This window comes from Aulonocara sp. 'chitande type north' Nkhata Bay, linkage group LG4 (assembly GCF_057382095.1).
Source record: "Aulonocara sp. 'chitande type north' Nkhata Bay isolate Kocher_YH1m ecotype deep benthic linkage group LG4, A_spYH_male_GT1.1, whole genome shotgun sequence".
In the NCBI taxonomy this organism is placed as follows: Eukaryota; Metazoa; Chordata; class Actinopteri; order Cichliformes; family Cichlidae; genus Aulonocara; species Aulonocara sp. 'chitande type north' Nkhata Bay.
Window position 1 is genome coordinate 25,003,044 of NC_141347.1, and position 25,476 is coordinate 25,028,519.

Here is a 25,476-nt window from a genome sequence, read left to right on the forward strand (position 1 = left end):
CTCATATATGTGTATATTTTTTTGTGGGAACCCTTCGTTGTTTAATGGTTACTCATGTTTTTACACCCCCTCACCTTGTAACCAGTCCAGCACAGACAATCATGCCCCATCATTCACAATAACATTGAGGTGTTTCAACAATCATGAGTGTGCCCAAACAATGCTCTGTCCAAGGATTACTCGCTCTGTTTTCTTTGGGGAGTCAGTTTGTTTTTCTGTTTTGTCCATATATCCATGACTCCATATAAGCAAGCCCTGTGATGTCAGCCTTTTTTATCCATGTTTGTGGTTGCTCAGCGTCGGTCTTGATGGCTCATCAAGTTGTCATGGCCTTGCAGCTTTTACAGCATTCCTTTCTTTATGTCCAAGAGGCTTTTTCTTTTTTCTTCTTCTTTTTTTAGTGCACACTAACTCTTCTGTAAAATAAACCCATGAATAGACCAAAAGCTTTGAGGTGCACTCAAGGCCAGGTACGCTGTGTTGATATTGGAGGAGCACTGTTTTCCCTCAGAGAGTGATGCCACTTTGGACCTGGCCTTCCTTTTCGGGGACCAGTGGGAGGTCAAAGTCTTTGAAAGTCTTTGCTGTGGGTTTTTTGTGTGTGTGAAAACAAAGGTCCTTGTGCTACATAGAAGAAAGCTGCATGGGATTGAAAAAAGAGCAAGAAGAGGAAAGTTTGGTCACTGTGGGCTTGGTTGCACACTCGGTAGAAGAGTGATCATCAGTGGCGAAAGGAGGTGGAGGGAGAGATGGTGACTGAGTGATTAACGGCCCACGAGATGTGATAGATGTCTTTAATAACGTCGGGCTGTTTTCTTAGTGTCCTCGAGGATTTGTTGTTATTAAGAAGCAGGTCTTATTATGATGACCACCTCTCTCGTAGTCTCCCACATCACGCTGGGCTTCGGTCCAGACAGTCAAAATAAACACTAGTCAAAAGCCCCGCCGCCCCGTACTTGCGCTGATGTGGCACTTGTTGATGGTGCCAGCATGTCTCAGTCCTGACTGAGGCATATGTGTTCTCACATCAGCAGTGAGGAAAAAACACAGAACATCGTATCACCTGTTGAATCAGCTGGAACCTGCAACCAGTGATCTAGCAACACTATATGACAGGGTAACTACCACGATGATGTTTAGGTAAGTGGTGTATAATGGTTTTCATAGGCATTTCCATTATTGGAAGGAGAAGAAGATAAAGGATCTCATTAGGAAATGCATGTTTGACCATGGGAGCCATAAGAAGTTGTGCTCATCACCGCTGGAAAACAAAATGAGAACATTTTATTGTACTTCCTTTTCTTCTCCAAATAAAAATCACAAACACTCTCTCCTTTAGTGTGTCTAAGTAGCTCCAAGCTCTATCACAGACATAGAGTTGGTGAAGGCCCATGTTTTATTAATTTGCAGATGAGCTCAGCTATTGATGGTGTTGGCCGCCCATGGGTTCAATTAGGATAATACAGGGAGAGGGGCAGATTATGGGCGGCTATTTAAGTGAGGGTATATCTCTTCCTGACAGTTATAGTCCAAATGCAACAAATTGCCCTTTGGTGGCTGCGAGCGGCGCCATATCGGTCCTCTGGTGATGAAACATGCCAGTGTGGCAGGTCAGCCGTGTTGAGACGACACCAGGCTGTGTGAGCCGCGTAGCTTGTCCTCTCTGAACTAACAACGCAGGCCTGAGTGCAGCCCATTTCCATTCAGTTAATAGGGTCCATTTAGAAAACAGCAGTCTATATGGTGGTGTGCTGAGTGCATGTTCTACCCAGCCAACCCTAAACAGTCCCACTTAGCATGACACTCTCTAAACTATTGCACTTATTCTCTGCAGAGCTCTCTGGGTTGAAAGCCCGCAAGTTTTGACAGTTCAACAGAGCAAAACGGAACCACGTAAACATCACATTTTACAAATACAAGACAGCGTGGGTGAATATTCTCCTAAGCATCCATAAAAGGAGGAACAGCTGCAGCATGCATGTGACACACAGAACTCTGGGATGAACGTTTATAGCGTCCGATTGGGGCCCAGACTCGGCTGTGCGATGAAAAGCTTAAACTGTACATTGCCCGTGGAATGTATTGTGTGAAATTGAATAGGGAGGCCATAAAGTGGACTGGAGACAGCGGCCCAAGCATGCAGAGCTGGTTATCTTCCTTGTCTGGTCAGTCCGGTCAAAGCTTTAAAACAGCTCTATAGATAGAGGCCGCACTGTGCTTTCTTTCGCTCAGGAAAATGACGACTGTGTCTCAGCTGCATTGGAGCTGCATGTTTAGGCTACAGTCACTGAGGTAATCCAGCCCTCCCGTCCACACCCGGACATCAGCATTTAGGAAAGTGAGCACTCACAGGAGCAGTGCAGGTCAGCTCATAAAGGAGAAGGAAGAAGATCCTTAGTTTTTGTTTTTACTTAAGAGCAAGTCGTTTTAGCCTGAGTGCTGTGCTTTAGTAGCCATACATTCCGTATTTTAACGACCTCTATCCTCAGATGACTTTCCCTGCTATGTGTTGTTTTTTTCAGATATTGCAATATTTTTATTCTGGCAGTAAAATTATTGATCAAGGCCAAGTGTATAAAGAGAAAATACTCAACATTTCACAATCACCTGAAAATTTATTCATCTTGATTCCTGACCTGTACAGTACTTTATCATCCGGACCACTAATCCTTCCCTCTCCTTGTTTGCCTGCCCTGGCTTTCCTTGTTCCCATCCCCAGCCAGGCAGGGGCAATAGGGCACTGCTAATGTGCTCGGTGGGTCATTAATCCTTAGGATGGCCGTGGGCAGCAGAGCAGGCGAGCTTTGTTGTTTGATATCGGGCGAAATGGTGATGGGAGGCAAAGCAGATGTTTGTGTTGGCTGGAGAAGGAAAACACCATACTTGATGCCAACCCAATCACCATTTCATGCCAGGCAACAGCTGCCCAAATACATTTCAGCCAGAGTCTGGCAAACAGAGTCAAAGGTGACCAGAGCAGCTTAACACAGACTTTTTCTGTCTTTTCTCATGTTCTTTTAGTCCTTACACTTATACGTATAACTATATATACACCTGAATGTCCATTACTTGAGGGACTGCCCTGTGAACATTATTTAGAACAATGTTGGTTAGATTATTCCAGGAGCTTTGGTATCTGCAAATCTTGAAACTGAAGGTGAACCAGACACTGATGAATGTAAAACATGCACAGGTTTCTCTGTTTGCCTGCACTGTTGTGTGTAACTGGTGTTCACCGTGCATTCACCTTTAAAGCGAGATGGGAATCAGCCGAGAGGACACACAGAAAAGGAGCCATAGACTAACCCAGATTTTTAGCTGGCCATGGTAAAAATATAACAATGTATGCGCATACATAGACCGCAGAACAAGGACAGCACATTTAACTCTCTCCTGCTTCTCCACTCAACTGATGGGAGCCATTCATCATCGCCCACCTTCATATCTGTGTGCTGAAAGGAAAGGACTCTGTGTGTGTGTGTTTCTATGTAACAACTGATTAAAGATAAATATCTTCTATGTAGCTCACATGTCTTGATCCTGCTGTGGAGTTGTTTACTGTTTATGAGTTTCAGACTGCAATGAACACCGTTGTCTAGCTAACAGAGTGTGCTGCCCTCTGCTGCTCTGTTTGAGAACATCTGTGCTTAGAACATCTGCCGCTTCCACAGCACAGACTGGGATGCACACTCAACCCTACTGGGGTTGTTTTAATGGCAGGTTGGTGCAGGAGCAGCCTTTGGGCTTTTGCAAAATTTCAATGACACTTAATGTTAAATAAGATCAGAAAAGTTAGATTAATTCATAAATAAATACATAATTACATACTTGGTTAAAATAAAGACAGCCCTTGGCCAACTTTAGCTGTTGTACCTTTTACAGTTTATTACTTCATCAACTTAAAGAATCATTTTTGGAAGCAATATTGTATAATATCTTTAATAGGCTTCTTTCCTCCCTCATGCATATTGGAAAAAGAAATTTAATCTATTTATCTCTCTCTATATATGTATATATATCTGTCCACAACAAAACAAGAGGATATTCTGATATACTTCAGATGATGATGCTTAGATGAAAGGCTGTATGTTGCTGTATGTTAGTTAAATCATGCACCTGCAGAAAGAGGTATATCTGTACAATGCGGGAACATTTCTAACCCATTTGTCATCTCTAATTTAGCAGAGGTGGAGTGGGTGAATCAAAGGAGGCAAGTAATGAGCGCCCACAGTAGCCAGTACGGTAACCGTGGTTACATGTGGTGCATTAATGTATGTAATCTATTACTGTGTCTGTGACAAGGACACATAGCATGCTAATTAAAGAAACCTTTCATTGTGCTTCCCTTAGACACAGGTCATGTCTCATTAAAGATGGTCTCAGTGCATGGGGAGCCATTCATTACTGGAGGGGAAAAAAAAGTGGATAGATGGGATACCTGTATGCATAGACTTTCCACAATGAGCAATTCTGACAGCATGAATAGCCAATAGAAAACATTCCTTCTTGCACTGAAAATTAAGAGTTGATATATTAACAACAAACCAAAAGACATCATTACTTTGGAAAGCATAAAACATTTGGTGACCAGAAGCAAAAAAAAAGAAAGAAAGACAACTGTTGAAAAATCAATAAATTTTATTTATGAAATGAGAGGATATTCACAAAAGAATCATTGCCACATTAATATCATGTAAATTACTAAATATATAATATAGAAAAAATATAAAATTGAACAAAAATAAACCACATCTTCAAAAGGCTTTCATTTCTGCCATGCCAGTTTAAAAATTAAAATAAAAGAAAAACAACAACTGAGTTTAGTCCTGGGACAATGATTTAAATAAATCAATCCCAACAGGATGCTAGAAACCCACCTGGATGTTTGGTGCAGAGGGACACTCATGCAGCAATATCTGAATGGTAGTGCACAGGCAGAAAAAACTATCTGCTCTTTAGTGGCTCCAGTAATAATTGCAGTCCAAGCCTATTTTTTATTTTTTAAACCTAAAAGGCTGCACCGCAACTCTGTCTGGACAGAAACAACTAGCTGTCCCCCAAATGCACCATCCCCTGTACAATAAAGGAAAGAAAGAAAAAAAACAAAAAAAAAAAAAAAAAAAAACTGAGAAAATAAGACATCTGGAAGGCTGTAGAGCTAATGGGTGTTATTACTGTTTGGATTTCTCTTTGTGGTCACGAGATAAAAAGGTAACATACTGGATCACTTTTCCATGGTCACAAAACACTAAAATTATCTTTACTTCGTCTGAGCTCAACTCACAATAATCAAAGTACTCTTGTGTTTTTGTTAGTCAGCTTTGTCCACTCAATTTTATACCAACCAGCCTCTATTGTCATTATTATAAGAAAAAATAATAATACAGACAAATAAGAGCATTCCCACTGTCCCTTTTGATCGTTATTATATTAATTTGGAAATGGCTTCATCCAGTTGTTATTTAAAACAGTAACATTATAATTACATGCACCTTATTATAGATGATTCAGTCTGCATTAAGGGCTGAGTGGTCGACCAATCTTATCAGATAACTTTCACAAAACTTGCAATACAGAGGTATATTATTTTAGGTCTAACTGGAACTAACTACCTTACCCTAGCTCCCATGTTGGCCAGGAGGCTATTCTCGTGGTTTTCATGTCATTTCCCTGCCTCTCCAGTACTTATCACGTTCCACAAATAGACTTAAACGCCATTGAATTGGACTACAGTTAAAGATGTTGGTTCTTGTCCTGATCTGCACGTCTGCTGAGCTTTGCATTATGAAACATGTACAATTTCTGCGTCTGCTGCAGATTCTGGCTGAAGTGACCTTTCAGCTTACAGCTGATTTCGTACCGAGCCAGAAAAGAGCCTTCTTGGGATAACAGACTCACTGAAGGCAGCTGAAAGTTTCCCAGCTAGCAGAAAAAAGGTGGGGCTAGCTGGTTAGCAGTGCCTTGGCTTTCAAACTAAAATAACAAGGTACTGAATTGAGAAAAAAAAAAAAAAAAAAAGTAAAAGCAAAAGCACTGGTCCATCTTTTTATTTATTTTTTTTTAATTCAGTATCTTGTTATTATTAACATGAACTAACAAAAAGTGTGATTCAAGTGATCCACACATGGTAAATTTCAAAATCAGAAGTAAATTAAACTACATGAAAATGAACACAAGAATGCAATGGCACTGAAAATATTTTACCAGTCAAACTGTTGGAAATTCTCTGTAGTGGAGTGTTATCAATCCTTCAAAAATGTGACCTTCTCCGTGACCCAACTCTAACACGTTTGATTGAGATGCATTTACAAAACAGTAAATCAGGTATTTAAATAATTAAGGGTTGAAAAGATCTTGTCCTTTGCCAAGTTAACAGCCATGGTTTCTACAGCCCCCCATAAAGTAGTCCCTGTCTGATTATGAAAGCAAATGAGCAGTCCAAGACAAGTGCAAATCCTCCCTGAGACTGGTCTATGTACTTACACAGACATCTGATTCAGCATTTTACAACCCCCATTCCCCTACTAGAAGCCTAAAGCAGTCACACTGACCAGCCTAAAATTGTGTATGGTGGCACCTTGACAGCTTGCTTTGTTTTCACACAACATTTAAGACAAAATACATGGATTCATCATCATCTTCTAGTCACAATAAGGCTCATAGAGAAGCACGTAAACCAGACTGGTCGGAAAATAAGTGGATCAAAAGAATGGTTGTTGATCACAGTTATTATTGCTAAAATGATTATCATTATGATTTATTTTAATGATGAACCATCCTCAGACACATGACCAGATGCTGGTCTCCATCCACACATCTATAGAGCTGTGACATACCACAGTGGAGATGGGTGGGGAAGAGATGTGTGAAGTGACTCAGCATGTGATCCTCATACTCATCTCAGGGCTTCAATCCTCTGGCGACAGACAGAGGGACGTTATGTCGTCATGTGTCTCTCAGGTGACCTCGGTTTTGAAGGCTCTGGAAGTGGGCATCCTTCAGGATGCGGTTGATATGCAGGTAGGACACTGGGTTTGTGGGCTCAAAAGAATTGCCCACACTAAGCGGACTGCAGGGGCCCTGAGCACACTGACTGACGCAGCTCCCAGCTGCACGTTCAGGACTGCTGATGCTGCTGCTGCTCTCACTGTTGGATGACTGAAATGCAGATATTACATTACCATTAGAATGTTAGAATCCAGGGTCTGCACATCAACGTGGAATTTAATATCATACAAAGTGAAACAGATACTACCGTAATTGTCGGGCTATAAGCCGCTACTTTTTGCACAAGCTTTGAACCCTGCGGCTTTTAGTCAGGTGCGGCTTTTCTATGGATTGTCTCTGATTTTTGTGCTATCGTAAGACGATTTGTTTTGTTTGTTCCGCTGTTGTACGGCACTACGTTGCCTGGCAGAAGGATCGGGGTTCAAGAGTGGTATGTTGGTCACATGTCCATCCGCCAGGCAACATAGTGCCGTACAAGTAGCGCGAAAAACAAACTTCAAAGTAGCGCTACGCGTTCAGCGGGAGTCGTGGATGACGAGCGGCGATAAACTTGCGAAAAGCAAGTTGTGCTCAACTCCACCGGTGGATTCTGACAGCGTGGAAAAGTGTGAAAACATCCACGATCACCAACGGATTTTGAAGGGCTGGACTGCTGCATGATGAAGAGGAGGACACCGCCACGGCCCTTCAGAGGGTGTTCGACTCCGACACTGACAATGACAATGAGGATTTCTTTGGTTTTGAAAGTGACAACAAAGGAAAGAAGCTGAGAGTGGATGACGAAGCCATCCTGATCCTGTTCGTATCCGACACTGGAGAAGAGGACTTTGGTGGTTTTAGAGCGCAGGAAGATGGTGGTGAATGACTGACTTTTCTTCTTGTTAAAGCCGTGTCACTGCACCTGAGCCTAAAAGGTAGTCCGAATCTATTTTTCTGGTGTGCTGTAGGTTATTGTTATGTAATACATTTGTTACTCATTTATGAAGCACAGCACATGTGCAAATATGTACCCATAACTTGTTTTTCAAAATATTAATAAAAGGGGTGTGTCTCCAAACAGCCATCTCTTTCCTGACAATTCCCTTTGTGCATATTCTCTTACATATGATGAGTCAACATTGAAACACCTGCGGCTTTTGGTCAGGTGCGGCTAATGTATGTACAAAACAGGATTTTCCCCTGATTTTAGCTTGTGCGGCTAATATTCAGGTGTGCTTTGTAGTCCGGGAAATACGGTACTTTAAATCTGCATCTAGTAAAATTCAAAGCTCCTGACTAAAAATAAAATTAAATACTACAAAGTTAAAATACCACATGTACACAGACTAATACAGGAAAACAGAGGGATATTTCAAACTAAGGAACAAGCAGTCATGATTTTACAACAGTTTCATCTGCACAGTGACATTATGGGTGCAAGTAAGTGTACTTGTTTTCTTTTATTGCAGATTTGGAAAACTGACATGTTTCAGGTCAAACCAATTTTAGCATTAGACAAAGATAACCTGAATGAACACAAAATGCATGTTTTAAATGATCTTAAATCTTAATATCTTTAATTGAAAGTTTTGGAAAATAAGGTTTGAGTTTCATTAGTACCAGCATAAAATTTAATTTGTACATCAACATCATATCCATCTATTCTCTACTGCTTATCTTTTTTTCAGGGTTGCAGGGGTGCTGGAGCCTATGCCAGCTGTTATAGGGCAAGAGGCAGGGTGCACCCTGGACAGGTTGCCAGTCCGTCGCAGGGCTAACACACACACACACACACACACACACACACACACACACACACACACACACACACACACACACACACACACACACACACACATCTATGGGCAATTTAGAGGTTCCAATTAACATATCCCTATTAACTGCATGTCTTTGGGCTGTGGGAGGAAGCCGGAGTACCCGGAGAGAACCCACACAAACACAGGGAGAACATGCAGACTCCACACAGAAAGACCCCGGCCTGATAGTGGAATTGAACCCAGGACATTCTTGCTGTGACGGAACAGTGCCAACCACTGTGCTGCCAACATTACATTAAAAGTCAAATATGGTAGGTAACGTTTAAGGGAGAAAGTCTGTTGATCAGTTTGTGCCATGAAGCTCAAACACACTAGTCAATGCAGTAGGACTTTTATCTAAAAACACACAAGCAAGTCCACCTTTGAATGGCTCAAGAAAACAAAAAAATGGACAGCTTTGGACTGACCTAGTCAAATTCTAGACTCAAATCAGATTCGGATGCTTTGGGTTTCTCCTGAACTCGAAAAGTGCTCAAAAACCTAGAGAGTGTAGCTGAATTAAAACAATTCTGTAAAAAAGAAAGGGCAAAAATTCATTTACAGTAATGTGAAGGACTCGTAGCCAGTTATCAAAAGCTAGACTGCAGTTCTTGGGTCAAAGGATGGCACAAGTAGTTATTAGGTTTACTTGTTCACATAGGGCCAGGTAGGTTTGGATAGCTTTTTCCCCTTAATAAATGAAACCATCATTTAAAAACTGCACTTTGTATTCACACCAGTCATCTTTGTGTAATATCAAAATTTTCTTAATGACATGCAAAAAATGAGAAATGCTTATTCTGCATTTCTATTCAGGTTTCTGTGAGTATCATGTTACCTTCCCTCTATAGTTTCTAAATGAACTGAATAACATGCTTAATGCAAGTTTCAGTTAACGCTTGTACCTCAGAGTCCCAGGCATCACGCCCTGGCTCAGGAGAGATGGGATGTGCTCTGGTCTGCCTTTTGGCTTGGGGCACCAGGTGGCCATTCTCCTCATCACCACCACTGTGCTGCCGTTTCCTGTTCAGGTAGAAAGCCAAAATAGGTAAAGATTAATTTGGCCTCACCAACTTATTAAAAACAAGTGTAAGCAACATATGAGACCTAACTCCTCAGTTAACTGTAGAGTAGACGAATTTAAAAGCAATGACTTATCCCTGCTACAGTGTATACATGACGATTATTATGCAAAGTCACTGCAAGCTGCCATTGTTATATTCAAGACCAGCTAGCTCGGTATATTCTCAACGGTACTTCGAAGACACCATAGACCTACAGCACTACAGTTGTTAAAGTAATACAGTTGCTGTGACCAGTTACGGTTGCTGGAACCATGCTTATTTTGTTAGCATATTCAATATTTTACGTGGGTCCTGCAACAAAGGCCACGGAAACGTCGAGCCAACTCTCGTTCAATCACTACTCAATCTACTCAAATGGAGTTATATTGTAAGCTCACCTGCTTTCAGTCAACATATGATAACACTTGAGCAACCTAAATGAGATTCTTCTTTTTATTTTCTTCTGAGCAGACAGGAGGAGCCGGTTGGCTGTCGTTATTTGCTGGTTAACGGAGCTCGTTTCCTGTCTGTCGACGGCCTGTTAGTTTAGCTAACTTTGCCTGATTAGCTAATTACGCTCAATAACAATGCGATACGGTTTTCCATTTCAGTCACAGTGCCAAAGACATCAGTTAGAGTGATAAACCACACAAAAAAATCAACGTGGCGCTAATTGACAACAAAAAAAGATCAGGCGTTGACGAGCTAGGTAGTTAACAAGCCTGTCCTAAAGCGCTTTATCATAGGTTCAAAGCTAATGCTAACGTCACCGCAAGCTAACGGGAATCCTCTTATCATATGTTAGCTAACTACAGCACGCAGTACAATTTTTACTCCCTTTCGGAACTATTGCGCTCTTAAATCGAAATAAAATTACTAGCGTTCAAACTCAACCTAGCCAACGATACTTGCAACTGATAACACGCACAACCAACCGCAACTGTTGTGTTTACATGGCACCGCGCCTGCGCAAAGACCAATTATGGTGCCTTTAAAGACCAATAGGAAAAAACGAACCCTAACTCACATGGCTTTGTTTTTTTGGGAGAACAAAGCATATATATATACCAATATAGACGTGAAGGTTAATAACAAGGGCAACAGAAATAAGCAACAGAAAATAAAGCTAACTTGTGTAATGCATGCTTTTCCTTTTTCATAAGTAAAAATATGAGGTGGCTTGGGACTGAAAGGAAGAACGCCTAAAGGTAACAGTATTCTAGCAATTATAGTGTGAAATTTGTACATTCGCTTTAGAAGCAAGTTTTTGGTTCGATGTCAGTCAAATGCACAAATCTCTTGCTCTTGTTCCCGGATTCTGTGGTAACCGAAAGTAACAAAGCATTCAGAGACTTACGTTCTACACAAGAACTGACTTTAAACAGCACATTAACCCTGAAAATGTACTGATCAAGTCAACCCCATTTATACCACATTAATTTCCCCATAGGATGTCGCCATTTGCAAACACATTTATTGTCATAATGTTTGTCTTGAGGGCTGAGACTATTAAATAGAAACAAGTCAACAAAGCAGTAAGCTGAAGTCTATTTCCACATATACCTTCTTATGGATATTTTATACTGAAGAGTAGACGTGCAGATTAGGTTGCCATGTATTATATTGTATTTTCTGTTGTATGGCAGATAGAAGGCTTAAAACAAAATATCCACTCTGAAGTAAGTGGCTGGCACATTTTCAACCCGGAAGTTGCAGTCTGTAGTGCAGCCTGCTTGCCCAGTCAGCCAATAGAGTGAAAAATTGTCTCCGCCAATGACTCGAGCGAAGGACGAAGGTGAGATTATCAGGGATTGTCAGTAGCGGCGGTCCTTCTGTGTATAAAGGCAAATAACCGCAATGGGCAGCACCGACTCTAAATTGAACTTCAGGAAGGCAGTGATCCAGCTCACGACCAAAACACAGGTGGGTTATGAGCAGTTTATATATATATTCTATCCAACTAAATAAATCGTTAAAAGACAGAGCCAGTGGGCGCACCGAAGAGCATCGTCGACGAGATGAAGGGATAACGCTTGCGACGCAGGAGCAAAAGAAAATATATATAAATAAAAATAAACTAATCTCGTGTTGCATGCAGCCTTTTCGGGTCACGTCTGTTTATTATTTTGCAGATTATAAATATTTATCACCTGAATGTAACGCGGCAAACAGGCCTGTGTCGTATTTTTATTAAACTGGATTAAATTGTCACAGAATCTGTTTTGTGAGTCACCGTAATTTGTTTTTGTTTGTTTGTTTGTTTTTTGCTTGTTTGGTTTTTCAATGCTGTACGCGTTCAGTTCAGATGATTATACATTATGGCGTACAGCAAAATCAAAGGTGATGACGTAGGTCTGGACTACGTTTGCAGATGCGGCAGGTGGACTGTGCCGTCAGTGTCACAGATACTGTTTGCGCTGCTGCTAGAACAACCAATTGTGTTGACATTGCCATGAGCTCTGATTATGTATAAATAAAGGATAAGCGTGTACATCTTTGTATGAAGGTAAAGGTCTCAGATGCGATTTTAATGCTGTGCAGCGCAAGATCAAGGCTGTTGTAAATAAAATAAAATAAAATAAGACGTCTGGCCGAGGTTAAATGCTCAGCTTTGCTTCAAAGGGAACTGAAATGTGCACATATTTTTCTCCAGCCAGTGGAAGCCACAGACGATGCCTTCTGGGATCAGTTCTGGGCAGACACCACCACCACGGTCCAGGATGTTTTCGCACTGGTGCCAGCTGCAGAGATAAGAGCTGTTCGAGAGGAGTCCCCCTCAAATTTAGCGACCCTTTGTTATAAAGTAAGCATTAAATAAACTCTCGGCGCATTTTGTGTTACATAATGGAATGCTGTTGTTTGGAAACTGTGCTTTATTTTGACTGCAGAGCCCTGCACAGGCTCTTAGATGTCTGAATAAATGAGTCAGCTCCCCTTCCTTTTCCCGTTGCTTCCCGTCTCTAGCCACCAGCTTCCGTTTTGAAGCTGCCTGTCAGAAACAAACACAGTGGGGCTCACAGCATAATTAAATGAAGAGGTGGGGATGAGAGCCCTTGAAAGCTGAGCAGGTTCAAAGGGGTTCTTGCTTATTTTTAGCTTGCTTATCTGCAGCGTGTATTTGATTAAATTTAGATAATAAATCACCAAGTAAATTTTTGTTTTTGGTCCAAAAATTGCAGATACAGAGATTAAGTATGCTTGTCTGTTTGTTGGTAAGACTGCTGGTGCTTAACATGGTGCCATGTTTCCTAACAAACAAATGAGCATGACTCTTGATAACTGCTATAATATCTTTATGTCCTCAAACTAAAAGTTGATTGGAAATTATTATAATCATAGATTAAAATCTATGATTATGGATGGATAGCTGTTTTCCTCATGGTGACATTCTGGTTTGGAAAGAATTCAGTGTTAAAATAATTATATTATTTCAAAAAAATGTTATAAAACACTATAGATCCTTGATGTGTGGTGAGGTGTGCTGTGTGGGTCATGCTTCATTAACTAAACAAGTTCTAGCACCAGTGTAGCTGAAGCATATTCACTGTTTTTAAATTGAATTAAAACACAATATCAAACTGAATTAAATGATCAGTGCCATATATCAGTACAGAAGATGTAGATACTAGATATTATGTTCCATACTAAATATAATCACCCACTTACAATGTTTCTGGATTCTTCAGGCCGTGGAGAAGCTTGTCCAGGGAGCAGAGTCTGGTTGTCCCTCTGAGAAAGAAAAGCAGGTAGTCCTGAATTGCTGTCGCATCCTGACCCGCATCCTTCCCTACATCTTTGAGGACCAGGACTGGAGAGGATTTTTCTGGTCCACAGTGCCTGGTGCTGGGCGGGCTGGGGTGAGTTGGCATGGGAAAAGGAAGATCAGTTTGTCACAGATTAACATTGTGTATCCATGGTTGTATGGAAGAAAATCGAGGCACACACTGGAGAGGTCACCAGTCTATCACAGTGCTCACAAGGCTGGATCAGGAGTTAAGAAAATAGATAGCTAGATAAAAATATTCATAAATATACTCATCACATTCAGCGGGTTTTTAAATCACTTGTAACACTAAATACTGCTTTTGTTTGTTTCTAAAAAAATATGACAGAGTGTCAACAAGCTTCTCGGAAGCTTTCTTATTTTACTTATATAAAGATGGATTCACCTAATAAATTAGTTGCAATGTTCCCTCTAAGCTGAGCGCGTGAGCAATCGCATACTGCTGACACGGTCTCCCCACACAGAAAATCACACACACAAAAAGAAAAAAAATCCAGCCTGAATTGGAATTAAAGTAAATACATGTATTTATTTTATTTCGCTGATTTTCTGTGCGCGGAGACTGTGTCAGCAGTGCGCGATTGCTCATGCACTCAGCTTATAGGGAACAGTGGTTATAAGCCCTGTGCTTTCCCAAGTGGGAATGCTTTATTCCAGTGAACCTAAATTCCCTCATTCCAGATATAAAAAGGTGTATTCTCTTCCTTTTCTTTAAAAAAATGTAAATATTTTTGAAGGATTCCACTTTTTCCACATTTTTTCAGACAGACGAGCTGGATGATGATGAAGGAGCTCGACCACTGGCCGAGTCGCTGCTCCTGGCTATCGCTGACCTCCTCTTCTGCCCTGACTTCACTGTGCATAGTCACAAGAGGGGCCCTGTGAGTAACAGCTGTCCTTCTGACACGGTACAGTCCAGTGTCATTAATTTGTCATCCTACCTCCATCCAGCAAAAGAAGTTACTGCTGACAGAATAGTGCAGCACAAACATTTATTCCTTGACCTTAGTCTCTAACATTGTTCCAGACGTTAGACATATTTCTTCAAGCACTGTTTCCTTCTTCCTGATCAAAGATTTCCCAACTAACCTGCCACTCAAGTTTGACCGAAGCACCGAGCTAGGTTCTGGTGGCTGATACTTTCTCAGCGACAAAGGAAGAATTCTCCATGAGTATGAAAAGAATGTTGCTCAGTCTGTAACTTTGAACTCCCCATTGCTGTTCATGTAATCATTTCAGTGCTAAGGTAGATGTCAGAAAAGTCTGTTATGGCAACTAAAGTGAAATTATCTTTTATATAAAAAGTGACAGCAACAGCAAATTATACCTACCCACAATCTGGATGGCAATGGCAGAATATTAGAATTCATATACCAGAAATCAGGTTTCATAAGCTATTTCTTACCAGGAGTTAACAATGTTTGACAATGTCAATCTTCCCATTATCTACAATTGAGTCTAAGTCACTGAATAAATTACTTTGCAAATCTAAGACCAGGAAATGTAGCTATAAAGCTATTTGACTGGATTTTTTGTGTGTGTGTGTACGTCTGTGTGTGTGACTTTATCCAGGACTCAGTAGAGAGCATGCAGTCTATAGACAGCTGTGAATACATTTGGGAGGCAGGGGTGGGATTTGCACAGTCGCCCCCTCTAAACTACATCCATGATCTGAATAGGTGAGTTGGCCTCAAGTGTGTAAAATCTCATGTGTGGTAAAAGCTAAAATGTAATCTTATTTTTGTGTGTGTGATTTACTTTTCTTTTTTCTTTTTTGTCTTTTCTGTCTTTTCAATCTCCATCCTTCAGGACAGAACTGTTGAGATTATTACTGACCTGCTTCTCCGAGGCCATGTACCTCCCTCCTTCATCAGACAACACTATCCTCAATCCTTGGGTGACATTTTTCTGCTCAACAGAAAACAGGTAATGGAAAATAAAAGCACATGCACACATACAGCAATGATTTAAAAAAAAAAAAAAAAGAAAGAAGGAGAAGTACACAAATTTTAAAATCCAATTCTAAAGTTTTACTCACAGGACACGATAAAAAAAAAAAAGGCCCTTAGCACATCTCAAAATGAGGTAAATACAACCTCAGATGAACTATGGCATATGACAGCATGTCATTTATCACTTAACACAACTTAAACCAGACTACAGAAGCGGTGTGTGACAAAACCAAGTACATCCTTACTGGTTCCATGGGAATTAAGAGCAGCCAGGTGCTGCTAACCAAATATACGTCATTAACTGATCATCAGCAAGTGCGACAACTTCTAAAAAAACAGATATTTTGGCAGTGGGAGGTTTATAAGGCAGTTTCAATTGTTTTTCAGCGAGAGACATTATTCACAAGTGGAAAATATTGCAAGACAGCTACCAGTATCTTCAGGAGTGGGCATCCCAGCAAATTTACCCAAAGGTCAGACAGCACAGTGCTCACAGAAAGTGCAAAAAACCCAAGCTGCATGTCAGACTCAAAAAGAAAAAAGTTAATGTTTTTTCAAAGCGATAAGAAAAACACAAGCATCTTCTCTCTAAAAAGAATGGCTTAGATGTGAAAAGTTGCATCTGAAAACACCAGTGTCTTTTATGCAAACAAGACCAAAGCAGAAATGTTTGGTCATCATGCAAAGCACCACATTTAGAGAGAACCAAACAAGGCATATCAGCACAAACACCTCATACCAATTATAAAAGGTGATGATTTATGCTTGTTTTCTTGGGCACTTTGCAGTCACTGAGCTGACCCTGAACTTTTCTGTATACCAAATTATTCTAGAGTCAAATGTGGGGCCTTCTGTCTGATATCTAAAGTTTGGCTGAAACTGGGTTATGCATGTAAAGAAGAGTCCATAATGATGGAAAAGACTGATAAAGTCATAGAGAAAACAAGTAGTTCTAGTTATTGCTGATAAAGGCAGTTCTTCAAGCTACTGAATGGTGCATTTTCTTCAATTTCATATCAGTTTTTAAATAAATAAAGATAAAGTGTAATATGTCATGCTGTTGTTCATCTTAGGGTGACACAGTAAGGACTAGAAAATGTTTTAATAATTTCCTGATATGTAAACCTTAGAACTGACAGAAGGTTTTGACTATTTACCATGACACACACACACACACACACACACACACACACACACACACACACACACACACACACACACACACACACACACACACACACAAATGTAGTGATGTACGCAAAAGGAGCCAAATGCAGACTATAGAGGCCAATCTTGCTAAATAATAATGACTTTTCTTCTAGTGGAGTATAAGTCAATACAAATAAAAAGCAGAAAATCGACCACTGAAACCAAGGAACCATAACAAACAGATCGGACTGAACAGGCTGAGAACACAGACGGCCTGGCAAAGGACAAAGGAAGATAGTGATTATAAATACACAGAGGGGTTATTGGTGCAGTGAGGAGGAACCTGGGACACACAGCTGAACTAAATCAGAATAATAAGTAAAATTAAAACATGACACTAGGAGACAAATGACAGAATAAAGCAGGAAATAACAAGACAGAAAAACACCTACCACAGAGGCTAAGAGCTGACAGCAGGATACAAAGAACACAGAGGGGGTAAAAGAAACCGAAGACTTAAGGAACTAAATATTAACAAACTACCATGAGAAGAAATCAAATACTTGTTCAGAAACCAAAAAAGCCTGAGAGTATAAACATAAAGAAACCAACCAAGAATAAGTGCTGAAAGTAAAATAATACAACACTCAAACTCAGTCACAAAACCCCCTCAGTGTTCGTGACATAAACCTTGCTATATCACCATGGTGATGTGTCATGGTTCAGTTATCTCTTAGATGTAAATAAAATTGCAAAAAATGAAAGATGGATTGCATGACATTTAGTGACATTGTCACCATCTTTGTTTGTCCCTAGACATGCTCTGCCTCTATTCACGTCTCTCCTGAATGTGGTGTGCGCTTATGACCCGGTGGGTTATGGCATCCCGTACAACCACCTGCTCTTCTCTGACTACCGGGAGCAGCTGGTGGAGCAGGCGGTACAGATCCTCATTGTGACACTGGAGCATGATGGAGGGATTCCCCACCCCCCTGCCTCTCCATCCAGCATAGAGGAACAAGAGGTAACTTCAAGACTGTGACGAAGACACTTGATGGCTTTATTGCATTTAATTAATGTTATTCAAATCTTTCTGAATTTGTTCGGCTCAGTCTACAGGACCAGAAAACCTGTTTGTGAATTATTTGTCAAGGATTCACAGAGAGGAGGTATGCATATCAGTGTTTCTTAAAAATCCTCCAATGTCATTACTTTAAAGACTGTATTGTGAAAATCTGTATCTTTGTGGTCTCCCAATGGTAGGACTTTGATTTTGTACTGAAAGGCCTGGCTCGTCTGCTGACCAACCCTTTGACCCAGACTTACCTGCCTAACTCCACCAAGAAGATCCAGTTCCACCAGGAGCTTCTGGTGCTTTTCTGGAAACTTTGCGACTTCAATAAGGTTAGAACAAAGATAAAGGCTTCTTTGGGGAGGCGATGCATTAAAAGGTGCTTTCATTTGACGTCACAATCTACTTTGTGTTCCCACTGCAGAAGTTCCTGTTCTTTGTCCTGAAGAGCAGCGATGTGTTAGATATCCTGGTTCCTATACTCTATTACTTGAATGACGCGAGAGCAGACCAGTGTGAGTCTCCTCAGTTGCTTCACTGCACACGACAAACCTCTACTAGAAGCATGCATTTAACAATTTCTGGTGTGATTTGTCTTTTCTGCAGCACGTGTTGGACTTATGCACATTGGTGTGTTCATTTTGCTGTTGCTGAGTGGTGAGAGAAACTTTGGCGTGCGCTTGAATAAGCCCTATTCTCTCCATGTGCCTATGGACATCCCGGTGTTCACAGGGACTCATGCTGACCTCCTTATAGTGGTAAGACACACCTGCTGCTGTGCTGAAATGGGAGTTTTCTTGATAGCTAACTAATTCAAATACAGTGAAGTTTTACAGCTGTGGCTCTGTTTGGTTTCTAGGTGTTTCACAAGATAATCACAACAGGCCACCAGCGTCTCCAGCCTCTCTTTGACTGCCTACTAACCATCATTGTAAATGGTAAATACGCATTTGATTTCAGATTTTGTTTTCAACATAACCACGCCATGACAATTAGTTGTTACAGTTTTTATTTCACACCCTTTTAATACTCCTGCTTATCCTTCAGTTTCCCCTTACTTGAAGAGCCTGTCAATGGTAGCAGCTAATAAACTGCTCCACCTGCTGGAGGCCTTTTCCACCACCTGGTTCCTGTTCTCTGCAGCTCAGAACCATCACCTGGTTTTTTTCCTTCTCGAGGCTTTCAACAACATTATCCAGTACCAGTTTGATGGTAAGAGAAAGCTGGAGACATTCAAGGCATAGATAGATAGATAGATAGATAGATAGATAGATAGATAGATAGATAGATAGATAGATATCTAGTTCTTTTGTTGTGAGATACATTATTTTCACAAGTGTCCATGTTTCTCTCCCCAGGAAACTGCAACCTGGTTTATGCCATAATTCGCAAGCGTAATGTGTTCCATCAGCTGGCTAACCTGCCCTCTGACCCCAGTTCCATCCAGAAGGCTTTGCAAAGGAAGAAGAAGTCGCCCGACGTCATTTCCCGCACCAGCTCCCAAGAGACTGTATCCATGGAGGGCTCACACCCTGCAGTGCCAGCGGAGCCCGGTACACTAAAGGCCAGCCTGGTTGCTATGCCAGGTAATGACTCTACGTGTTGTTTGTACGGTAATGTTGTAATTTCAAAACAATCTATTCACTGTGTGGTAGTCACAGCGCACATAACATATATCTTCGCCGGACACATTTTTCCTTCAGAAGTCTTTTCATTTTTCATGGCACAGATTCAAAAACGGTGAGGAAAACATTTCTCTGAGATTTTGATCCATATTGACATGACACCACACAGTTACTGCACATTTATGGGCTGTAAATTCATGATGAGAATCTCCTGTTCCACCACATTGCAAAGGTGCTCTATAGGTCTACGATCTGGTGACTGTGGAGGCCATTCAAATACAGTCAACTCATTATCTTCTTCAAAAAACAGACATAATTTGAGATTCGTCACGTGGAGCGTTATCCTGCTGGAAGCAACAATTAGGAGATTGGTACACTGGTCATAAAGGGACTGATATGGTCATTAACAATACTCAAGTCCTCTGTGGGGTTTAAATAATACTCAGTTGGTAATAAGGGGCCCAAAATGTGCCAAGCGTTTATGTTGTTCACACCAAATTTTGTCTCTACTATCCGACTGAGACTTTGAGACTTAGCAGACCTGGAAGAGTTTTTCCACCAGCCCGTGTGAACTGTAGCTTCAGTTTCCTGTTCTTAGCTGACAGGGGTGGCACCTGGTGTGCTTTTTGTCGCTGTAGCCTATCTGCTTCAAGGTTCAATATTTTGTGTGTTCAGAGATGCTCTTCTGTGTATCTTGATTATAAGAAGTGGAATTACTGTTGTCTTCCTATAAGCTGAAAGCGGTCTGGCCATCCTCTTCTGACATCAACAAGACATTTCACCCAGAGAACTGCTGCTCATTCCATATTTTCTTATTTTTAGACCATTCTCTGTAAATCTTACTCAGACCAACACATCTGGTACCAACAACCATTTCATGTTCAGTCACTTAAACTACCCTTCTTCCCCATTCTGATGCTCGGTTGGAATTTCAGCAGGCTGCTTTGACCATGTCTACATGCCTAGATACATTGAGTTGCTGCCATGTTATTAGCTCATTAGATGCAAGCTGCTGAACATCTATAACTAATAAAGTGTCATGTATTTCATGTACATATGCACATCATGCACATGAAAATGACTGCCTTAGAACTAGCAGAATGAATTCTTATGTCTTTAATTTAGTCTCTATGCATTTTTTAGTTACAACACAAAATTAGTTGGTGTTGCATTTAATTTTTTGGTAAGACTATAAAAGTAAAGTAATGTCGCCAGACACATCTGTAACGTATTCACTAATGTCCTGTGATTTATGATGCTGGTTTCCTGTAGGCATTGATAAACTGACAGAGAAGTCCCAAGTATCAGAGGATGGCACCATGGTGTCAGTTCCAAAGACAGACTCCCCAAACGCTGTCCACCCAGACCAAAGTGCAGTCACTGGGACCAGCGACACGGAGTCTAACTCAGGCAGGGACAATGAAGTAAGTGCCTTTTTATGGGGTGTATTGGTTTGCTCCAGTGGAAAGAGGATATTTCTAAATGCATTTATTCACACTATTAGGATGTTTTCTACACTGAAGCAGAAATGGAGAGAAGACGTTTGTCAAGTGCATCGTCAACGTCCTTTTGGGCTCCCACACCAGACTGGGTTTGCTTTCAGCCTCTCATTCAGTTTTTGTTAGATGTTGGATATTTAGAGGAATGAGAAGTCAATTTAGATTTGCTCGCTTTTATCCCAGGTCCTCTCTTGGAAATGTAAGCTACCCCTGCAGACCATCATGAGACTTCTACAGGTGCTGGTGCCTCAGGTGGAGAAAATCTGCATCGACAAGTATGCAAACACTTCGCTTAGCTTTGATCGGACTGCAAAAAGCATATTCTAACTGTTTTGATATATTACTAAAAATGGTGTAAACGTCTACTGTGTCTTTCATTGCAGAGGTCTAACAGATGAATCAGAGATCCTAAAGTTTCTACAGCATGGCACATTAGTGGGCCTGCTGCCGGTTCCTCACCCCATCCTCATTAGGAAATATCAGGCCAATGCAGGCACTGCCATGTGGTTTCGCACCTACATGTGGGGCGTCGTTTATTTGCGGTGAGTTAGAAATTTTAGACGAGAATTATGGACACTGATATCCTCAAAAGCAAATTAAAACGAATCCATTATTTTCTTTTTTTCTGTTTCAGCAATGTTGATCCTCCGATCTGGTATGACACTGACGTCCGACTATTTGAGATCCAGAGGATGTAGACTGTCAATGAAAACGAATCTAGGGTTCTTCATCCCTTCAGTATCTGCTGGTTTTGTGGGAAACCTCATTGTGTTGAAACTATCCTTGTGAACCTGTTGCTTGCTTCTGACACCACCAAACTAGACAGGGGAGTCATTCAGATGAGTGGAGTAGAAATTTCTCTCTATACTAAGATAGAAAGTGTTTGAATTATCACTAGTGTCCATAAACAACTGTGTTTGTACATTTCTTCAAACCTTAAGACCGCAGAATGTTTGTCAAAGCACTGAGATGACTGGAGTGTTTGGTAAGGGCTGAGGCAAATTTTAGCAGTATAAAAGTGAAAGAGGGAACATTGTTTAACTTTCAAAGATGTGTAACATATCCTGTATAGCTCAAAGTTATCATTCCAATATTATTTGTTGTACTTGAAATGCTTTAAAGTGAACTTGCACCTTTTTGAGTTGTCGTTTGTGGTTGAAGTTTATGTGATTATATTTTGAGACAGATTGTATGTTTTTATGTATATGACAAGGTTTCATTTTTGAGAAATGCTTATAATGTTCTATGCTGAAATTGTATTTTCCTTAAAGTGTCCTGAAAAAAAATATATCTAATATATAATATGTATCTGCAAATTCTGCATTGGTCACATTATGTATGACAGTGCTGTAAAGCAAATCTGAAATTTCAGGTGTGTAAACAGTTCATAAAGTAGCAGCAGTTCTGCACAAAGTCCAATTCTGCCATCTGTAAAAGCGCCACCTTCACATGTTAACCACTAGGTGGCATCATGCTCCTGTTCGTCACTTAATCTGCAAAAGGTTTATTATATGAACACATTTGCATCGCCACATATCAAATCCCTGCACTGAATCCTTCTACAGGGAAAACTGAAAACACGAAGACATTTTTTAAATTTATTTATTAAAGGTAGTTAAATAACATGTTAAATGTTTTGATACATAAAATTGTTCACTTTTTATACACCTAAATCAAAATAATGATTACGAGATTAGTCAATCTCTTAGATAAACTTCAAAGAGACTGGCCACAGCGTGCATGCGATAGAAGATTCCAAAAGGAAGTCCAATATTCACAATTGCGTTCCACATTGTGTAATTGTAAAAGTATATCTCAGCGGAGTGGTCGAACTGGGGACGAGCCCCAAATGCAGGCATGATCCATAGCTGTCAATATAGAAAAAGGGAATTAGACACATTTTGACAGGAAACACTGGTTGTTACAACTGTAGATAGTCCAATAAGCACAAATACAACTTACAATTATGTTTGCCAGGAGCAAAAAGGCACACACTTCCCTCAGAACTCTCCTTTTCCAACTTGGCTTTTTAGAAATTGAGTATCTTGATATTTGACCCTCCACGTCATTGGCCATTTCAGCATGATCTTGAAAAGCACGGGCATTTGCCGGCATTACATTGATGGGCTCCCGATGGAGGCCTTCAATGATGAAATAGTTCTGCAGGCCAATCTCAACCACCAATACCACAGCCCAGGCCAGGTTGAGCACATTTAGGTAACCCTGGGCTCCAGTCGCCACTGTAGCCACAAGGCTGAAATAGCTAATGATGAATTGCCCCAAAGAGGATGCCACCAGTAGCCCCACGTCCAGGCTGCGAGTGGGGTTTTTGTCTGATACATATTCCCTGCGGTCCAGTCTGTAAATAATGCAGCCAATCATAGTGGAGAGGGACATCAAGCTAACAATCACTATGTTCATAATGAAATGAATCAGCAGGGCCTTATTTCGTTTATCCTTGTCTTCTTTGAGTATGTTAATCTTGTACAGTACAAATGTAACAAGTCCTGCCACCACCAGGAGCAGTCCTGCTACAGGCCCTACGAAAACATCTTTCACATAGAAGTTAAATTTGTAGTGCTTGTGATGTTCAACAATTCTGCCCACGTTTTTCCACATTATGTAGGTCATGGCAGAAGCAAAGAGGCTGTATTCTATGTTGAAGGGGTACAGGTAGTAGAAGGCCTCTTTGAAGGTCTCACATGCCATATGACTGCATGTGCACTTCTTGGCACCGTAGTTGGCTGGAACAGAAAGAGCAACCATCAGTTATTTTCCTTGTAAACACTGACCTTCATCTAAAAACAGGAAGCTACGGCTCAATACCTCTGTACAACTTGTGCGAGACACTTATATTCAGATGAGTTATCTCAGTTTGATGAATTGACTCCTCAGTCACTGCTGCCATCCACACCACCAGGTTAGTTGAAAGTGTAAGAGTAAGCCCACATCTGAAAGGGAAAAAAGATAAGGAATGTTATATACTCTGAAATGAGTGAATGGAGGTGATGAAATGTTTAAAAGAATCTACCGTGTTAAGCTGGTGTGTAGCTGCACGCAGTCCCTTGAATGAAACCACAGGAAGTAGGTCTAAAAGAGACAACTTTTAAAAGTTTTGCCAGTGCAGCATGCAAGAGCGCGTATATTCTTACAATTTTCATAACATGCAACAACCTGGAAAAATAAAAACACAGCTTGCACAGTGGGGTAGGCTACTTTAACAGGAGAATCACAGTGAAGGTAGCCCACATAAGTGGCGATCTTGAAGATGTCCATGAGGAAACTAAGGAGGCCAAACAGCACAAGCCCAGCTGCAACATATAAAAAAATAAAAAATTAGGGGTTTAAGCTGAAACGAGCAATCAGAAACAGAGCCAGAAAGCACTGCTCGGACTTCTCACCCTTGAGCCACACAGGCCCAGCATGGCGATCTTTAAATAAGACTGCACGATCCTTTCGGGAGGTGACGACCATGTAAAACAGCATCCACAACATAGTAAGGACGAGGAGGGTGATGAGGAAGATTTGCCGGTGCACTGGTGTTATGGCCACAACATTGAAGGCGCTGCTGCTGACCAGAGCACAGCCAAGCATCAGGATGTTGATGCAAATTATCCCAGACAGGAGCCATTCACCACCTTGGGGGGTCCTTTCTTTAACTACTTCCACATCGTGTCCACTTTCACTAGCACCATCCACAGTGGGAGGATGGGGGGGACTGGGCAAATGCTGGATGCTGTCCACTTGTGTCACAGTTCCACCATTTGATGGATGAGCCGTCATAACAACGTTTGGCATTTTCCTACAAAAGATCATGTGCTTTAGCTTAAGTGAAGCTGTAATGATCCCATATCTTTACAGGTTAACCGCTGAGAAATACAAGATTTTATTATGAGCCTACTAAAGAAAATAAGCGGGGAAGGACTATAAAAGCGCACTCAAGAGTACTAAAACACCACATGAGTCTTTTATTATGGAAAACAACGATATTTCAGCTTTAGCTACAGGATTAATATTATTTACATCCACCACTATTTTAAATGTGATTGTCCAAAAAAGAGAGAGAGAAAGCGAGAGAAAAGAAAGACAGAAAGAAAAGTGAATCTTTGAAAACTGATCTACAGCGTTCGTGTTGGACTTTCAAACTAGTGTCAAGATGCCAGAGGGTGCATGTTGCTTTCGGGTTAAAGTTTATCTAAACTGAACACTGAGTTGGAAAACAAGGCATAGCCTAAGTGGATCAGCGCTCTAGTCTGCGCAGGTCAGATTGCACAGAGAGCGTCCGCAGTGCTCACGTAAACGACTAAAAACAGGTGCAGTTAGTTTTGGCTGATTGTTTAATCTCTCACCGCACCCAAAGGAGACTTACACCACATATTTTGGTGTTTTTCCCCAATCGTCACTTGTGCTGGTCAGGTCCGGTTTCGTATTTGGTCGTTATTCCATAAACAACGGACTCTACTAGCTCGTGACACTGGCGCACGTCAGGAACTGCCTGAAGGGAAATCCAAGTGCGACGGGTACTTG

General features: G+C 41.0%; 3 protein-coding genes across 3 annotated transcripts; 1 reads left to right on the plus strand and 2 right to left on the minus strand.

Moving 5' to 3' along the window:
- Positions 1 to 4,620: 4,620 nt before the first annotated feature.
- On the minus strand, positions 4,621 to 10,830 carry LOC147332664 (protein VCF1). The gene is made up of 3 exons (XM_086289346.1): positions 10,267 to 10,830; positions 9,710 to 9,827; positions 4,621 to 7,158 (listed from the first exon to the last, which is right to left on the minus strand). Exons 1-3 carry the CDS (start codon positions 10,281 to 10,283, stop codon positions 6,946 to 6,948), a joined length of 348 nt encoding a protein of 115 aa, XP_086145472.1. The 5' UTR covers positions 10,284 to 10,830; the 3' UTR covers positions 4,621 to 6,945.
- A 799-nt stretch (positions 10,831 to 11,629) lies between these two features.
- On the plus strand, positions 11,630 to 22,253 carry hid1a (HID1 domain containing a). The gene is made up of 19 exons (XM_086289347.1): positions 11,630 to 11,791; positions 12,522 to 12,671; positions 13,555 to 13,725; positions 14,417 to 14,533; positions 15,225 to 15,331; positions 15,462 to 15,578; positions 17,570 to 17,777; positions 17,866 to 17,922; positions 18,017 to 18,157; positions 18,250 to 18,340; positions 18,432 to 18,583; positions 18,685 to 18,763; positions 18,873 to 19,037; positions 19,184 to 19,411; positions 20,723 to 20,874; positions 20,955 to 21,041; positions 21,133 to 21,224; positions 21,333 to 21,491; positions 21,584 to 22,253. The coding sequence occupies exons 1-19, from the start codon at positions 11,726 to 11,728 to the stop codon at positions 21,645 to 21,647; spliced, it is 2,403 nt and encodes an 800-aa protein (XP_086145473.1). The 5' UTR covers positions 11,630 to 11,725; the 3' UTR covers positions 21,648 to 22,253.
- Positions 22,254 to 22,606: 353 nt separating this feature from the next.
- On the minus strand, positions 22,607 to 24,839 carry LOC147332666 (proton channel OTOP2-like). Its single transcript, XM_086290633.1, has 6 exons — positions 24,351 to 24,839; positions 24,124 to 24,260; positions 23,981 to 24,039; positions 23,776 to 23,900; positions 22,912 to 23,693; positions 22,607 to 22,817 (listed from the first exon to the last, which is right to left on the minus strand). The coding sequence occupies exons 1-6, from the start codon at positions 24,763 to 24,765 to the stop codon at positions 22,647 to 22,649; spliced, it is 1,689 nt and encodes a 562-aa protein (XP_086146759.1). The 5' UTR covers positions 24,766 to 24,839; the 3' UTR covers positions 22,607 to 22,646.
- Positions 24,840 to 25,476: the final 637 nt, after the last annotated feature.

Bases quoted from the DNA above. Each gene is read 5' to 3' on its own strand.
- LOC147332664 (XM_086289346.1), bottom strand. The intron at 7,159-9,709 runs GTACAAGCGTTA...TCTGCATTTCAG, and splicing joins GTGATGCCTGGGACTCTGAG to TCATCCAACAGTGAGAGCAG.
- hid1a (XM_086289347.1), top strand. From the start codon at position 11,726: ATGGGCAGCACCGACTCTAAATTGAACTTCAGGAAGGCAGTGATCCAG. The intron at 12,672-13,554 runs GTAAGCATTAAA...TGGATTCTTCAG, and splicing joins TAGCGACCCTTTGTTATAAA to GCCGTGGAGAAGCTTGTCCA. The intron at 15,579-17,569 runs GTAATGGAAAAT...GTTTGTCCCTAG, and splicing joins TTCTGCTCAACAGAAAACAG to ACATGCTCTGCCTCTATTCA.
- LOC147332666 (XM_086290633.1), bottom strand. From the start codon at position 24,765: ATGATCTTTTGTAGGAAAATGCCAAACGTTGTTATGACGGCTCATCCA. The intron at 23,901-23,980 runs GTAGATTCTTTT...TTTCCCTTTCAG, and splicing joins CTACACACCAGCTTAACACG to ATGTGGGCTTACTCTTACAC. The intron at 23,694-23,775 runs GTATTGAGCCGT...TTTCTGTTCCAG, and splicing joins CTCGCACAAGTTGTACAGAG to CCAACTACGGTGCCAAGAAG.